Here is an 18,009-nt window from a genome sequence, read left to right on the forward strand (position 1 = left end):
GTTCCCTGCATCCTGTTTAGAACCTGGATCACATTTTTGTGAAATTACGTCCATAATCAACGCAGCATTCCTACTATGTACTGCAGTCCACTGTACAGGTCTATTTAAATGCCAGGTCAATCCTATTCATGGTCTACTTGGCCAAATTTTCAAAGCAGCATACTACAACACTTATCCATGGTAAATGGGATGTGTCAGATAAGTACATTTCCATCAAAATTCTTTAGCTTCTATAAGTTTGTAGCTGACACTGAAATAAAGTTAATGTTTGTTTCTCAGGTATTAATTCATCATTAGGGAGCAAGGAGTTCAGAACTAATCCCCACTTCACAACTGGCTCTTTGTGCCTCTCTTGTTTCTCATTTCATTTAACAACTTTAATTCTGTTCAATGTTCTACTCTGGATACTTAGAGGCTGCAGTACAATTAGAAGCTGGTCATAGAGAATTTTGGAAAAAATTGAGGGAGCGGTTGGTGCTAGAACTGATTGTATGAGCTGCAACTCTCGAATTAATCTAAGACCTCTCAAAAAGCTTAACCTAGGAACTTTATTCCTTCTGTCAATGGTACTTCCTACTTGCATATATTCCATATAGGCAATGGATTTGCAAGTTTCTAGGTTATCTTTTTAAATTTGGGGTAGAACCGAAATTACTCACGGCTGATGGTGAAAAGTTTGGGACTAGCAGATCAAGCACCTGATGTTCCATACGTGCTGCACAAAATGGGTGCCCAATCCAATATCGCCCATTCTGCACAAATTATTTTCTTCCTCACATCAGCAGCTGCAGCTCCATTAGGGCAGCTTTTGTACCGCTGAGTCACAAGGTTCTAGGTTCAAATCTCATTCCATAAAACTCCAGTTTGATGCCACACACTGGTGCTGCGTTGCAGGAGATGGTGTCTTTAAAGTCAGACATTAAAGATCAGGTTTATGTAAAAAGACCTTTCCCACTCTCTGAAGATGATCAGATAAGTTATCTAGACACTGTTTATTCTTCGACCAACATTAAATAAAACTCTGATCATTGTTATTTTGCTGTTATGGGATTTTGATTTACATAATATAGCTACCTTGTTTTCTACACTTTTTAAAACTACTTCATTGCTTGCAAGGCATTTTAAGATGACCTAAGGTACAGAAAGGCGCTATAGAATTGTAAACTCATTCTTCCTTTCTATTATATTAGTTTCCTTTCTTCTCATTCTGCAAATCCTCAACCCCTGAGCAAAGATTCCTTCATTCCAATATCTGAAGGTTTGGAGGCATTCCAATGCCCTAACACTTAGCTATAGGTCTTCCCCAGGAATGTAGGATTTGGGATCAGGGACTTGGAGAGTGTGGCTATTACATCTGTGTCTGTATCCTAAACAAGTGCTGAAAATATTGCCCTCGATTAATTAGCCATGAAGAGGGGCAGCAATTATTCCATTGACGATTTCACATGGAAATCACAAGAACAATGACTTTTTAAAATTCAGCATAAACCTTGCAATGAAGTTGCATATTAATTATTCTTAGCTTCATTAAATAGCACAGCTTTTTGGAGAGACGAGGATTCTGCAATGCCAAATCAGCTCTGATTCAGGTTTTATATTACATTACCCGAGTGCAATATTAACTGCCCAAAGTATGGTAGACTGGTTAACAAGGTTAGATCACGTGGAATACAGAGCGAGCTAGCCAGTCGGATATAAAGTTGGCTTGAAGGTAGGAGAGAGGGTGGTGGTGGTGGGTTGCTTTTCGGACTGGAGACCTGTGGCCAGCAGTGTGCTGCAAGGATCGGAGCAAGCCACTGCTTGGATGTGAATGTAGGAGGTATGGTTAGTATGTTTGCAGATGACACCAACATTGGAGGTGAACTGGACAATGAAGAAGGTTATCTCACAGGGATCTTGATCAGATGGGCCAATGGGCCAAGGGTTGGCAGATGGCGTTTAAGTAAACGTGAAGAGCTGCATTTTGGAAAGGCAAATCAGGACAGGACTTATACACTTAATGGTAAAGTCCTGGGGGGTGCTGCTAGTCAAAGAGGCCTTGGAGTACAGGTTCATAGTTCCTTGAAAGTGGACTCGCAAGTAGACAGGATGGTGAAGGTGGTGTTTGGTACACTTGCCTTTATTAGTCAGTGCATTGAGTATAGGAGTTGGGATGTCATGTTGTGGTTGTACAGAACATCGGTTAGGCCACTTTTGGAATGCTGTGGTCAGTTCTGGTCTCCCTGCTATAGGAAAGACGTTGTGAAACTTGAAAGGGTTCAGAAAAGATTTACAAGGATTTTGCCAGGGATGGAGGCTTTCAGCTACAGGGACAGTGAGAATAAGCTGGAGCTATTTTCCCTGGAGCGTTGGAGGCTGAGGGGTGACCTTATAGAAGTTTATAAAATCATGAGGGGCATGGATCGGGTGAATAGTCACTGTCTTTTCCCTGGCGTGGGGGAGGCCAAAACTAGCGGGCATAGGTTTAAGGTGAGAGGGGAAAGATTTGAAATGGATCTAAGGGGCAACTTTTTCACACAGAGGGTGGTGTGTGTATGGAATGAGCTGTCAGGCAAAGTGGTGGAGACTGGTCCAATCACAACATTTAAAAGGCATCTGGATGGGTATATGAACAGGAAGGGTTTAGATGGATATGGGCCAAATGCTGGCAAATGGGACGAGATTTATTTAGGATATCTGGTCGGCATGGACAAGTTGGACCGAAGGGTCTGTTTCTGTGTTGTACATCTCTTTGACTCTACTCTGCTAGCTGTGCCATGCTTTGTAACATTCAGAATTGTGTTGATACATTTATATAAATTGATAGCTGCATTTAAATGCATACCAGCATTGTTGCAGGACTGCATGAATATCTAGCGTAGACATGACAATCTAGCCAACTGTTTGTTTGTCTTGTCCATCTGGCTACCTCTGCTTGGTGTATCAACATTTCATTCATTCCACTTTCTGCTCTTGGAAAAATAGGTTCCACACTTTGCTTGACAGGGACATTAGTTAACACTCTTCCTTTTGCAACTTGTTATTATAACGAAGTAATATATAATTTGCCCCAAAGAATTGAGCTGTTACGATGTTGGAAATGTTTTTAAAATAACTCCTCTGCTAGCACCATACTGTAATGCTTTTAATAAATTTCTGGGAAGAATCTATATAGCAATCTGCACTGGAATTTAACAGCAAATACAGAGGGATTTTGTATGTACTAAGTACGTTTGTGGTTAATAACGTTACAGCAATTGTTAGTGTGAACTAATTTAGACAAAAATTAATCTTTGTTCTCCTCCCTAGTGTCTTCCTCAGTCTTTAATCCTCTATCAACATATTACTTACAAATTATCTGGCCGTCATTATTTGTGGAGTCCTTTTTTCTATGTAACAACAGTTTACATTTCACAAAGTGCTGTTGTGATTGTAAATCACTGTTGGACACAGTGAAATGTGCTATATAAATGCAAGTCTGTATTTTCAGATTTCATTAGCCTTGTGTTCTGGGCTTCCACAAGAACTACATGGGGAGGAAATAATTCTAGTGGTCTGTGTACATAAAAGATAATATCTTGTTTTCCTACCTCTCCCATCTTTTCTGTTTACCCCACTCTTTTGAATGACCTCTACTCCCCTTCACTGCCTTAACTGTCTAAGCGACTTCTGAACCCTGCATCTACTGCTGTTTCTTTAAGAGCCACAGCAGGGAAATGTGCAAAAAATCAGGAGTGCATTGTGCGGGAAAGCTACGAAACAACCAGCGTTTTACACAGCATTTAAAGTGAGTGACTCAAGAATTTCCTCCTTCTACCCCTGTGAGCTAGTTATCCCCACGTAATACAACGGTTTGGTGGATCAGTGTGGGAAGCTCATAAATGATATGGTGCCTAACAGAGACTACGAGTCCTGTTAATACACCAGCTAACATCAAGAGTGAACAATCATCAAGGTGAACTCTTTTACTGATGAGGTTAACGTGCTACCACCAGTTGGTCAATTAGAAAAGCTGCTTGAAATTAAGGATCAGAATCTCCTCCATCTAGAGATGGCTATAGTATTTGGAAAAGAGGAAATGACCAAAAGGGATCAAAACCTCATTTATTTAATGCCCGCTGCTTTTCTGAACGCCTTCATTACAACAGCATTTGCAAACTGGAATTTCCTTACGCAATCTAACGTTGTAGCAAATGAAAATTCCATTAGACGTAGGAGCAGAATTGGGCCATTCGGCCCATCAAGTCTGCTCCTGTATTCAATGCGATCATGGCTGATCTGATAATCCTCAAATTCACTTAATTCCAGTTCAAACAGCAAACAATTTCTCCAAGAGTTCAGAACCTGCTGCAATAGTGCATTAGATTTTACCACTAGCGCATTGTGTCTTACACCTCTATTCTAGGAAGCGTGGCCAAACACAGGATAATTGGCAGCGATTTGAACGCCTCATTGCAAGCTGGAATTCCCTGATAGTGAAGCACCTTAATGTGTCTCATTCATATCGCCAGAAGATTGTTGAGTTGAAAAAAAAAACTAAACTACTCTGGAAAATGAGCATAAATGGAGTGTAAAGACCTCATTTTCTTTTTAAAAAGGTATCTCAGCTTTAAGTACATAAATAGAGCCGTCAGTGACCTTGAAGTGACTGGTTAATTTCATATACAGAGGATCCTTTCAATACATTATAGACAGGACACTGATTAATTAGAATACAGAGTCCAATTGGAATCAACACACTTTAAACGATACTAACATCCGCTGAATGCAGATAATTCATCATAAGGGTGTCCCGACAGGTATGAGTGGGTTGTCTGTTCCCTTTTTTTAAAATCTCCTTTCTGTTTACTTCTTCCTCCTCAATTCCATGGTTTAACACACAATCAGCCTCAGTTACTCTTACTGGAGAATATTTTAGAAGGTGGACAAGCCAGGAAAATGAAAACAGGCCAGAAGTTTAGAACCAGCTTTTTAATCATGCAACATGCTAGAAGTGTTTAGGGAGCAAATGAAACAGTAGGAGGGAGGGGTTAACAGCACAAACATGCTCACGGCAGCACAGCAAGAAGTGAGGTTGTCTGCAAAGTCAGTGAACACCCCAATCCAAAGTCAGTATTGTTGGCTCTTCCTGGATAAGGAAGAAATCGCATGGATTTGAATTCAAACGTTAGACTCATTAAATTCACTGACTGACTGGTTGTTGAAGTGTTTCGGTTCCAGTCCAGATGCAAAGAGACATCAACAGTAACAGAAAACATAGGGGTTGTTTCATGTCAAGAAAGGCTTATCATGCCTTATGGGCTGTAATAATGAGATGTACACTCTGGTGAGCAAACATCAACAGGCTTTAGACCAGAACTGCATGACGTGAAAACCAGGAAGCCCATAAACCACGCTGCTGCGAGATGAGATGCCCAGATAGATCCTTGTGCCTATAACTACTTGGTAGAATAAAAATCTCTGTGGCCGTTAGAAACTGCGACAAAGGTGCTTGTTTATCAAAGACTGGGGTGCTGGTGGGACAAAGGTCACTAGTGTTTACTGGGGATGGCAATAAGATTGTAAGGAATGATGCAGAATTCACAGGCACCAGTGTCATTGATCACTCCTTGCCTTAGCAGTCTGTTGCAATAGTTTGCATGATAGTTCCATTATGTTTTCTCAGCATTTCTTTTCCCGTTTCTTTCAACTATGAATTCCCTGTTTCTCACATTTGTATGTTGACCATCAATTGGGAGCAATTAATATCAATATCAGTGGAAGTCATGGCCTTTGATTCTGGGGGTGGAGGCCAAGATGAGGAGTTTAGTGATAGGGGCTCAGTTGAGGAAATCAGATTGCAAAAAGACAAAATGGTAGCCAACATTGCTTTCAATTTAGTCTGAACACCAACCCAGATCCTAAAGTCTTCAGTAGCGTGGGTTCAAATGCAAGGGAAGCCCTATGATCCAAATTAGGGCAATATCAATATCCTAGCTGGCTCAAAACAAATCTTGAAACTTTTTGCAGCTACAAGAGGGAAAACATGATAAAATAGTTAACCTGGTCACCGTGTATCTCTTAGCAACCAGCTACATCTATCTTTGGTGTAAATGTCAAAGCATTTCATTTTGTTTAGGCAAGTGGGAGTGTGAGGGGCTGAAAGCCTCCACAGTGGTGGATCCATGGTAAATCCATGCAACAGTAGTAGACTCGCCAACTTTAAGGACATTTAAATGGTCATTGGATAAACATATGGATGATAATGGAACAGTGTAGGTTAGATGGGCTTCAGATTGGTTTCACAGATCGGCGCAACATCGAGGGCCAAAGGGCCTGTACTGCGCTGTAATGTTCTATGTTCTAAATGGTAGCTCCAGCCATCAGGCAAGTGCCCCGCTTGAGCCTGCAGTTAATGGGCCAATTCAACAACCATACAGGAGAAGCAAAATATCTTCTCGGAGATCAGAGCGGAATAGGATTTTATTTCCAATGATGGTGAGGAGAGGAGACTTTGCCTCATCGTGTTAGTTTATGCCCTCTCCTGGCTGAAAGAGGGAGAGAGGACACATTGAGTGTTTTGATGGACTGTTATCACAGTCAAACTATTGCTCTAAGATTTAACTCCTTCAAGATCACTATCGTCTAAGAGTTGTGGCTGTAATGGTGTGAGGCTGCACTTGTGTTGTATACCCAGAAACTTTGCCTGGGTGAGACTGGAAAGTGCTCCTCTCAGCCCCAGCCTTACTCCAATACTGGGCAGTTTCTCCTTTCTCATGTGGCTATGAGGGCAGCATGGTGGCTCAGTGGTTAGCACTGCTGCCTCACAGCACCAGGGACCTGGGTTCGATCCCGCCCTCGGCCGACTGTCTGTGTGGAGTTTGCACATTCTCCCCGTGTCTGCGTGGGTTTCCTCCGGGAGCTCCGGTTTCCTCCCACAGTCCAAAGATGCACAGGCTTGGTGGATTGGCCATGGGAAATTGCCCCATAGTGTTTAGGGGGATGGGTTCTCGGTGGGATGCTCTGAGGGTCGGTGTAGACTTGTTGGGCCGAAGGGATTCTATGACTTAACCAAGGCAGGCACTGTAGCCATGTCACTTGCCAACCAGACGCCTTACTCCACCAGTGGGTGGCACAAGCACTTTGACTGTATCATCAGCTGAAAATAACCTCACTCCAGATGTATTGTACTGAGCTGTGTTTACTTCAATTGCTTAGTGGACTAGGCAGCACAAAGCTAAGTGACACCAACTAAGAAGATCAAAACCTAGTGCTCCCCAAGTTTTACCCCAATGTGGACTTCATTTGGAGGCTTGAAGACTATAGTGGCTACCCACTGAGTGGTGAGTGAGGAGCAGCAGAATGGGGCTGAGCTCTGACCCTAGGGCAGGGAAAGGTAAAACAGTCTGGAACTGTTCTGGCTGGAGGTGGTGTGTGTGTGAATGGACACTGGAGAAGCACAGCACTGGGCTGCGTACTGACGTACCTCATGGTACCTGTTGTCACAGATTACGCATGATAAAGGGCTGCTTCAGGTCATACACAGGTTATTGATACCAACTGAATGGTTAAAAAACAGGAGGTGCTCTATACAAGGAGCTGAATGGAATGAGCTAGTAAAACGAGAGGGTTGGGAAAGGTTATAGAGATTGCACAAGATTCCCCACTAACCAAATCACTCTACACTGAGGAAGAAAGGACCAATTTTTACTCAAGTAGACTCTGGTTGCACATGGTAATGATTACTTCTGGAGCCTGGAGTCTACACAAACTGCCTGATGTGGAATTTGAACAAAAAGTCTGTGTTCCCAGACTATTTAATTTTGTTTAAATATAAATTGGATTTTGTTCCTTATTTCTGAGCTCCCACCACAACTAAGGGATCTTTAAACCCCTTTGGTGGGAAGCACACAATGATTTTAGCTTCTCTCGTTGCTTTCCCTCCCGCTAACAAGGGTTACCAGTCAGAAATCTCCAGGATAAATGTATCATATCTGTGCAATGAGAGACTGGTGGAGGAGATTGCGGTAACACCTAATTCGATGGGCGGATTTCATATTTCACTTTCCCCGCCCCTCTTCTGTGCTGATCTCAGCTGAGTTGAGCTGTTGGCTTAAGGAATGAAAGCTACCTCCGAGTAAAAGTTGACTGACAAATTCCAGAAGTGGTAGCGAGGCAGGCTATGAAATTCTGCTGACTGATGCACGGAGGGGTTTCTCACCCGCGCGTGTCCTAAAGTACGGATGCAGCGTATCTTTCTCAGAGGATAAAGCAGCAGTAGGCCAATCAGCCCATCGAGGGTACCTGGTGCTGAGCTCAGAAATTCAGGAGCCCCTCACCTTTGACCACACTCATCTGGCTCAGGATTGAGTGAGAATGAGAGAGGCTGGGTTCAACAAAGAGGAGCGGTCATCATTTTCTTTTTCTTAAATTTATTCTTTCATGGGACTGTTTGCTCATCCCTAACCAAGACCTAGAGTGTTTGTATGGGACCAAAATTCAATTGAACAAAATGACCTTTTGAGGACTCCCCCATTTCTCAAACTATTAGCAATTTGATCAGAAAAATACAGGGTATAATTTCTAAACTAATATAACAGAGGTAGACTGCTGGTCCATGGTCACAATGACAGGACTTCCTTAAAGCGCAGGTCCCCAACCATGTCCAATACTCACTGATCCCCCCCACAACTCAAGTGAATCTCTGAGTACTTCATGGTCATTCTGCATTTATGATTCGATGCAATACCTTCTTGTCCTTGCACCTTGGCGAATTTTACCCCAAATTTTCTTCGAGTGGGCTCTATTTGAATGCCAAGGTCATATGCCTCCTGCCCGTCTGGTCTGACTTCCCCATGCCAGTTTTTAAAAATTGTTATTTTTAGTCCTTCACCCACCGTGTCACAAGTGAGAGTATGACTAGCTGCTTTGAGAGACAGAAGCAATTCATTCGTCTGTAGAATAACATCACATATTATGCGTCACTTGTACATCAGCTACAATAATGGGGGATATCAGGTTTAAACACGGCCTGCATTCAACAAAGAGAAGACCTACTGTGATGGAAGGAATTGGAACCAGACTGCAAGAATAAAAAAAGTACATGAGGAAGCCTCTGGAAATGGAAGTTGCAAAGCGAAGAAGCAGAGGGGAAAAGTGTTCAGTTAATAAAGCACAGGAAGTGAGTCAGCTTGCAATTTCACTGCACACTGCCACAAAGCCAAAATAAAAAAAAGAAGTCACCCCAAAATTAGCCAGACAGAAGCTGAGGCCTGAACCTCGAGTATAGCACAGTTCTGATAACACCGTGGGAAGTTCAATAAAAAGGTGATATGCAAATCCAGCCCTGCTCGGGCTGTAGTCTGTGACGCTGTCTTTCAGTTAGACACACAGGCTCTTCAAAGTGAATTTGTCTGTCACCAGTTCATTGAATGCGATCACAAAATTTCCTTTACACTTCTCAGTAAGCAGTGTGTATTGGTTCAGCTCAGTACCACAGGTTAGTGTTTAACTTTTAGTGCCAAGTCTCCCTGTTTGTGCTGAGGGTTTTCATGAACTCTGCCTGAATGGGAAGCTGCAATAAAGTGACAATACACTTTTCCAAATGCCCTGAACTTTCATCTTTCTGAGAGACAGCGGGTTCCTCGCCAATGCTCATGTGTATTTGTTTAGAACACAGGGTCACAGTAACATTTAATTTGTGACAGTTAACATGCCACTCAAAAATGTTTACACATACTTCTGATCTCTCTTCAAAATAACTTCTGGCAAGCTCTCAAGGTGGATTGATTTTAATTGAGACTGTCCTTTTGGACGTTACAGTTGGGCCAGGGATGATCTTGTTATGGCCATTATATCAAGTTGCAGCACAGAACCAGGCCATTCAACCCAAGTGGTTTATATTGTACACAAGCCTGCTTTTGCCCTACTTCTGTAGTATTTTCCCAGGTGACCACTGCTGAGAGTTGCCACCTTTACCAGTAGGTGATATTGGGTAAGGGCTGTTTTTAAGATAGTTCACTGCCTTCAATTCTCCTTTCGTCTTTGCTTTGTCTTGGGCTTATCTGGTGATTAGTGGTAGAGGATTCACCAGCGCAGAATATCTACAGAAGAGGCACACTGTTCTTGTATAACCTGGAGGCTTATTGTACGACAGAAATGAGCACAACTACATTTGGTCAGGTATAATGTCTAGGACCTTAAGCAGCGTAACTAATTCATTTGTTCCCTCTAAAAGCTGGAGTAGGACTTCCTGTTTCACCGAGTGTGGATGACATTAAGTGAGTGGGTGGAGCCAGCACAACACTAACCCTTTCAGAACCATGACTATGTGACTGATTTTACTTTCTGCACATCTTACTCCTATCTCAGTCGCCTGCATTTCTAGCTTTCCCTTAAACCTATATACGCTGCTCAACACAATTACTTCTTGCAGCGAGGAGTTTATAACCATGCCCCTTTCTGTGTTATGGAGATAGCAAGAACTGCAGATGCTGGAGTCAGGCCGACCCGAAACGTTGACTTTCCTGCTCCTCTAATGCTGCCTGACCTGTTGTGTTCCCCCTCCTCCACACTATGCTGAATCCTTTCTGTCTTCTATTTGTTAGCTCAGTTTCAGCCTCTTCATCTTCCACTATAAGGGGGGAATGGCTTCCCTACATCCAGGTTACCAAACCCCGAGACTTTTCAAGATCTTTATTAGGTCAACCCTCAGCTGCCCCTTTTCAAGAGTTGCAACCTGGGATCAATCCCATCTGGAATCATTCTTTTCTTCACTCTCTATATTCCCTGGGAACAGGAAGAAAGGTGATGCTGTTAATCTCAAACCCAACAGTAAGTTGCAGCAAGCACACGCTCACAGCTTCCTTTTTCATGAACCAATGTGCAAGGCTCTGCTCCAAGCAGACTTGGATAAATCAGCCCTTGCACTTTGTAAAAAGGATGGCTTTTGTTAACTAGGGGGTTAGCAGCAATGAACCTTTGACCTGGTTCAACCTTGCAGTGGTGCTGAGGGGTGAGAATTGGAGGATGGAGGGTCTTACTGACTGTCTTCAGAATGTTTAAGATTTAAGACAGCAGGTCGTGTCTGGTTAAAGTGACAACGGTTTGGCTGCCATTTACATTTCTGTCTCATCACCAGTGGCGAGAGAAGCTCAGGCTGCAAAGCTGTGCTGGCTTGGAGGGGTAGAGCACTTGGACATTACACATTCCCCTCTTGACAACCCAGCAACACATTGCAGTGAAATACTCCTCTTTACCAGCTGACTAACTCACAAAAAGGACTTGGACAAGTGCAGCAGATTTCTCTAGTTTACCTCCAAGTGTGAAAGATCCCTTATTGTACAAGTGGTGCATTCTTTACACATTAGGATTGGGGTGGCTAAGGGGAGAGGATTTTCTGACAGTCGACAGTGGGATAGCCCAGATTTAAGCAGATTTGCTGAGCGCCCTAATCTGTTCATAGTATCATCGAATCCCTACACTGTGGAAGCAGGCCATTCTCGAATCCACACCAACCCTCTGGAGAGCATTCCATCTAGATCCACCTCTCTACCCAATCCCTGCAGCCCTGCATTTCCCCAGACTAACCCACCTAATCTGCACATTCCTGGACACTATGGGCAATTTAGCATGGCCAATCCACTCTAACCTGAGCATCTTTGGACTGTGGGAGGAAACCCACACAGACACGGGGAGAACATGCAAACTCCACCCAGACAGTTGCCTGAAGCTGGAAACAAACCCAGGTCCCTAACGCTGTGAGGCAGCAGTGCTAACCACTGAGCCACCATGCTGCTACTGGTTGTAGAACATCCTATATATTGTTATGCTCGTGCCCTTTGGTAGCTCGGAGGGCTTTACTTCTCAAAGTGCTCGTTGCATGAATAGATGCGGGCGGCAGAATCTTGAATACTCAGAGAGCTCAGTGCTGGACCTGGTACCAGTTGCACTATAATGCAGTGAGAAGGGGAGCTGGTGTTATCAGAACTCTGTATAACTGCTGTTCAGCCTCGACCAGCAGCCAACCACAAGGCCAAAGCAGAGAAGCGCATACCTTCAGCTTGGACTGAATCTCACGAGCTTTCCTTCGGGCAAGAACCTGCATATGACTAGACACCTGCAGGAAAGAGCAAAGGGGAAGAAAAAGAAGAGCCTGTAACCATGGAGATGAACGTCCCCCGGATTCATGCTGGCTGCACATACCTTGATGCTTGCTTGGTATTCTCGCACTTTCTTCCTGGCTAACACCTGTATGTGACTAGACACCTAGGTCGATGAGATAATTTGAAGACAAAAAACACAAATGAAAGACAATGCTTCTGTCACAACTGTACACAGTGCTTACATTATTAATGAGTTAGTTCGTTAGTTCGGGCATGCAGAGAGCCAGGCTTTCCGTCACCATCGTCAACCATTTACCCCCACCCTTACCCGCTCCCTCCCGAGCTAGAGCTGCAAACAGCCATGCAACCGGCAGCAATATTGCTTTATGGCAGGCCGTACTCTTCATCCTCTGCCTTCACTCGCCAGTCTGCTGCCAGCATCTGTTGCCAACAGCAAGGAGTGATAAGCGTTCCAAGTAATCGGTGACCTCCAAGAGAAACAAATGAATCCTCTTCTTGTCAGCTCAAGCTGCAAAAGCAAAACACTCACTCTAGCCCTCCGCAGTGTCTGCAATTTTATTCCAGGCATAAGTAATTAGGTTATCAAAGCACGATGGCTTCAGTTCAGTGGACAGTGGGAGCTGCCCTGACCTGATGAGTCTAGTGTTTATCTCAGTAACTCTACAAACTGGAGGCCATTCCAGCTCATCCATCATCACTCTACCAAGCCCTTTCTGAACCACTGCTCCACATGCACTGCCAGTACTCTCATACCTCGAGCAACATTTTGCAAAGTGCTGTTTTATCAATGCACAGTAGGAAAGGAGACCATTCCTCCCGCTCCCCCACCCCCCCAAAGTTGCCTGTGCTAGATTTTTTGGAAGTAATCCCCAATGAGTCTCTTTAACCTTTTCTCCACAGCCCTGGGGTGTGGGTGCTGCAAATGTTTACTTTCCCCCCTCCTCTGTAAAACATTGCTCCTTTTGCAGCAGGTTCGTGAGTGATGTGAATTTGTTAGGAAATTGGTTAAGTTGGGAGTAGATCCATAAACAGTTATTCGCTCAGGAATTTAACCTCTCCAATGATGGCTTAGGACAGGAACCCACCCACCCATCCATCTGTAGGTCAGAATGCAGTTACGCCAGCCAATAAACACGGTTTTCAGTTTTCAACATTGGAGCTTGGCTGTTTTTCACAGTAGTTCTGGCTAGACACTTTTTTTTCCTAAAAAAAAGGGTTGCTGCTATCGTTGCAGGTTTGCCATAATGATTATAGAATGGACTCCTCGATTCACTGCTGAGGAGATCTTAGATCTGTGACTCTAACCGTCTACAATAAAAGTAAAATACTGCAGTTGCTGGAAATTGGAAATAAAAAGTGTTGGAGAAACTCAGCAGGTTCAGAACACAGTTCCGAAGGACAGTCATACTGGATTTGGAACGTTAACCCAGCTTCTCTCTCCACAGATACTGCCAGACCTGCTGAGTTTCTCCTGTTTTGTGTCTTTATTTCATTAACTGACTATCCATTTACACGCATCGTCATCAGGGGTGTTCAATCAAATGGGACATCAACAATTGTAACTTTGATTCCTGTTAACCTCCCCATGGGGAAGACTGTAGCGCAGCATGGGCGATGCTGACATGGTTAGGCAGTCAGAACAACTACTGTCTAATCCAAAGGATTATTGGAATGGTATTATCCACCCTGCTTTAAGGCACAGTTTGAGTAGTTTACCAAACTCCATCGTCTAGGAATGAAAGACCAAATCCCCACGTTCCTGCTGCAAGTAATCCAGGGAAACAAAAAATTCTCAGTGCCATTAAAAATATTTACTTATTATATATTTTTAAAAATGGGACCTAAGAAGGGCAGCCAAAACTCATCCAATCAGATAACAAAGCCTACTTGCTTTCCAGTGGGTGTGGGAGGGTGAAGATGGATGTACCAGGTGACCAATGGCAGGAGTGGTGTGATCAAAGGTCACAGGTTACAGCATATCACTGTCAAGCATGCGTCCAATCAGAGTTGACGACTTTAAAATCTGCAAACGCCGTCATAACTTTCCCAGCAGGCAAACAGCTAGCTTTGTGTGTAAAACCCATTGCTTTCTCTTGCAAAGTCTCAAATCCGGCTGATAGAACCAATTCACCAGGTATTCTACCATTTGACATAAACAAAAAGAGGCAAGGGGGAAGTGACTAACTGTTCTCTAACTTCACACTGCAGCAGGTCCAGCTTTGCTGCTCAATTCTATCCAATCTCACAGCACATGCAATTTCTATCCTCTAGTAACAGATGGTTCAGTAAGATCCACAGGTTGGAGATAAGGTAGGAATCTTTCAATTACATATTTTAATAGGAATACCACTTTCAGTCAAGTATTCAGTAAATCTTTTGTCTTGGGATATCTTGAGCACTATCATTCAGAATCAAGATATTTTGATACAGAAAGGAACCAGCGGGCTGAGCAGAGTTTGGATCAACCTTCTCAGTGATGGAGAATACAAGTACCATGGCATCGATGTTTATATAATTCTGTACATTAGCAAATGAGGAAGTGCTGACTGGTTTAAGGTGATGGCTGTGGTGCCAATCAAGCGGGCTGCTTTGTTCTGAATGGCATCAAGCTTCTTGAGTGTTGCTGGAGCCGCACCCATCCGGGTAAGTGGAAATATTCCATCAGACTCCTGACTTGTGTGTTGTAGATGATGGATAGACTTTGAGGAGTCAGGAGATGAGTTCCTCGACACAGTACTCCTAACCTCTGACCTGCTTTTGTAACCACTGTGTTTATGTGATGACTCCAGTTGCATTTCTGCTCAATAGTAACCCCCAGGATGTTGACAGAAGGGGATTCAGAGATGGTAACACCATTGAATGTCAAATGAAGCAGGTTAAATTCTCTCTGGTTACAGATAGTCATTCTGTGACACAAATGTTACTTGCCACTTATCAAATCCATGTCTGAATGTTGTCCAGGCCTTGCTGCATTTGAACATGGACTGCTTCTGTATCTGAGGAATTAGAAATGGTGCTGAACATTGCGCAATCATTGGCGAACATCCCCACTTCTGACCTTATGATGGAGGGAAGGTCATTGACAAAGCAGTTGAAGACGGTTGGGGCTAGGACACTACCCTGAGGAACTCCTGCAGAGGTGTCCTGGAGCTGAGATGACTGACCTCCAACAAACTCAACCATCTTCCTACGTGTCAGGTATGATTCCAACCAGCTTTCCATTGATTCCCATGGACACCAGTTTTGCAGTAATTCCTTGGTGCCACAGAGAAAAATGCTGCCTTGATGTGGAGGGCAGTTACGGCCACCCCACTTCTTTTGTCCATGTTTGAACTGTGGCTGTAATAAGGTCAGCAGCTGAGTAGCCCCTGATAGGAATCGAACTGGGCGTCAGTGAGCAGGTTATTGCTGAGCAAGTGCTGCTTGATAGCACTGTCAACAATTCCTTCTGACACTTTGCTGCTGAGTGAGAAGAGACTGACGGGGTGGCAATTGGTTAGGGTGGATTTCTCCTGCTTTGTGTGTACGGGCAAACTGGGTAATTTTCCACATTATCAAGTAGATGCCAATGTTGTGATGCCAATGATAGTGTAGATCATGGCAGAGATGGATCATCCGCTTGGCATGTTTGGCTGAAGATTGCTGCAAATAATACAGCTTTATCTTTTGCACTGATAATCTGGGCTTCCCCGTCATCGAGGATGGGGAGCCTCCTCCTCCAGGGAGTTGTTTAATTGTCCACCACCATCCATACCTGCAAATGGCAGGACTGCAGAGCTTAACTCTGATTTGTTGGTTGTGGGATCACTTAACGCTGTCTATCACTTGCTGCTTTTGCTGTTTGGCGTGTTGGTTCTATTTTGTAGCTTCACCAGGTTGACACCTCATTTTTATAGACGTCTGGTGCTGCACCCTCCTGCATTCTTCTTTGAGCCAGGATTGATCTACTCGCTTCATGGTGATGGTAGAGCAGGAAATATGATGGGTTTGGTAGTTAAATACAATCCTGCCGATGGTCCACAGCCCTTTCGTGGATGCCCAGGTGAGCTGCTGATCTGTTCAGAATCTATCCTATTTACCACAATGTTAATCCCACACAACACGACCAAGGGTATCCTCAATATGAAAACAGGAATTTCATCGACGCATGCAGCTGTCACTTCTATCAATACTGTCATAGAATGATGGACCAGTGACAGATCGGTGAGGATGTGATTTTCTTCCTTATTGGTTCAAACCCAATCTAGCAGCTACGTCCCTGAGGATTAGTCAGTAATGAAGCTGCCCAGCTACTCTTGCTAGTTGATACTGTACTTTGAATGGAGCAGTTCTTTCTCAATCTTCATTATCGTCAGTGCTTTTTACAACTTACGTTTGACATGGAGGAGGACTGATTCATCAGCTGAGAGGCAGGGCTGGAGGTGGTGATCAGCAGGAGGTATTCTTGTCCATTTTTGACCTGTTGCTGTGAGACTCAACGGGGTGTACACTGCATGTTGTCGAGGACTCCCATGCCCAGTCTCTCTCAGTTCTATACTATCTGTGGTTGCCTGGTCCTAATTGTCAGCCACTTTGTACTGAGGAACAGCAACGATGGAGTATGAGACACTGGCTGTAAGAGAGAGTCACGTTCGTAGAATCGTGTCAAGCTATTGTTTGACTAGCCTGTGCAACCGCTCTCCCAAGTCTGGTACAAGTCCCTACACTTTGTTCTCCTAAGCTCAAGCTGAGCTCTCTCGCTTTCACATGAGTTGTGATGCTGTGAAGTTAGCCTCGCCTACTCAAGGTGGCTTGGTTTTGACAGTTCAAAAGATGTCAGAGTCTGACCTCAGTGACAAGGCCAATCTATACAGGACTGAAACTCACTACAGTTGCACTGGGAACCTTTCAGCTGAGGCAATGTGTTTACATCTGAACCATCGGCTAATAGCTGTTGCTTTTCAAAGATCAGGCTTCGCGCTACAATGAAAGCGCCAAATGACAGCAGGAGATTGTTATCTAATGCATTGATCCTCCTGCTTTCTCTCTTCCTTGCCAGGTGTGGTCTTTGTAGCGACTCAGCCCAATCCCAGGACAAAAGCTTCACTCATTGTCTCCCAAATGAATTGAAAATGGCATAAGTGAGACGAGATGCTTGACCCCGTTGCCTCTCTGTTCATGTATTCGAATTAAAAAGTTACAGCTGTAGGGAGCAGGTCATCCATCACAGCCTGCCCCTTCAGCAGAGGAGGAGAATTAATGGGGCGAGTTTGAAAAGAAAACTGGACTACACAACTGAACTCTGAATGACAAGGTTTTAGAATAATATCTACATGAGAGCTATTTGTGGGATAACAGCGTAAGAGCAGCTTTGTTGTGATTTAGCAGCTTTTACTGTTAAAATACCTCCAGTGGAATAAAGCTGAGTAACAGGAGATGGTCGCTCAGTCTTTGAACCTGCTCTAGTCAATCAATCAAGCTGGTCATTAACTCCATCTGTCCACCTTGGTTCTGTAATTCATCTTACCTTTTCCATAACAAAAGGTCGGGCAACCTCAAATGTGTAATATTAAAGTGAGCTCCAGTCCAATAGCTTTTTCAGGCAGTGTTGTAGATTTTTTTGTGGTTCATGTGTGTCTGTGTGTGTGAAAGGATGCACTTCCTGATATTACTCCTGAATGGTTTCACTCTAATTTTACTACCATCATCTTTTACATCTCCTTGCTTTAGATTCTCCCTGCCTGAACAAATTGTTTCTTCCTCTTTAACTAAGTTGATCGATCAACAAGGATTTAAGTGATTAGACAGGACATACTGTTGGAAACGATTAGCAGTTGCGGTGTGACTAAAGTCCTTTGGCCTTACCAACTGCAAGGAAGGAGCTTACCCTTAGCAGTGCAGCGATAGTGTCCCTAACCCTGGCCGGTGAGGCTTGGGTTCAAGACCC

General features: G+C 43.8%; 1 protein-coding gene across 3 annotated transcripts in view; it reads right to left on the minus strand.

Annotated features, from left to right (window-relative positions):
• LOC109930967 (transcriptional enhancer factor TEF-5-like) overlaps positions 1–18,009 on the minus strand; it is a 144,229-nt gene that overhangs the window by 53,626 nt on the left and 72,594 nt on the right. For all 3 annotated transcript variants that reach the window (XM_048612144.1, XM_048612145.1, XM_048612143.1), the window contains exon 3: positions 12,163–12,225. In XM_048612144.1, the coding sequence (XP_048468101.1) occupies positions 12,163–12,225 (63 nt within the window). The remainder of the gene's footprint in view (positions 1–12,162; positions 12,226–18,009) is intronic.

Source organism: Rhincodon typus, chromosome 25 (genome assembly GCF_021869965.1).
Source record: "Rhincodon typus isolate 14 chromosome 25, sRhiTyp1.1, whole genome shotgun sequence".
Taxonomy (NCBI): domain Eukaryota; kingdom Metazoa; phylum Chordata; class Chondrichthyes; order Orectolobiformes; family Rhincodontidae; genus Rhincodon; species Rhincodon typus.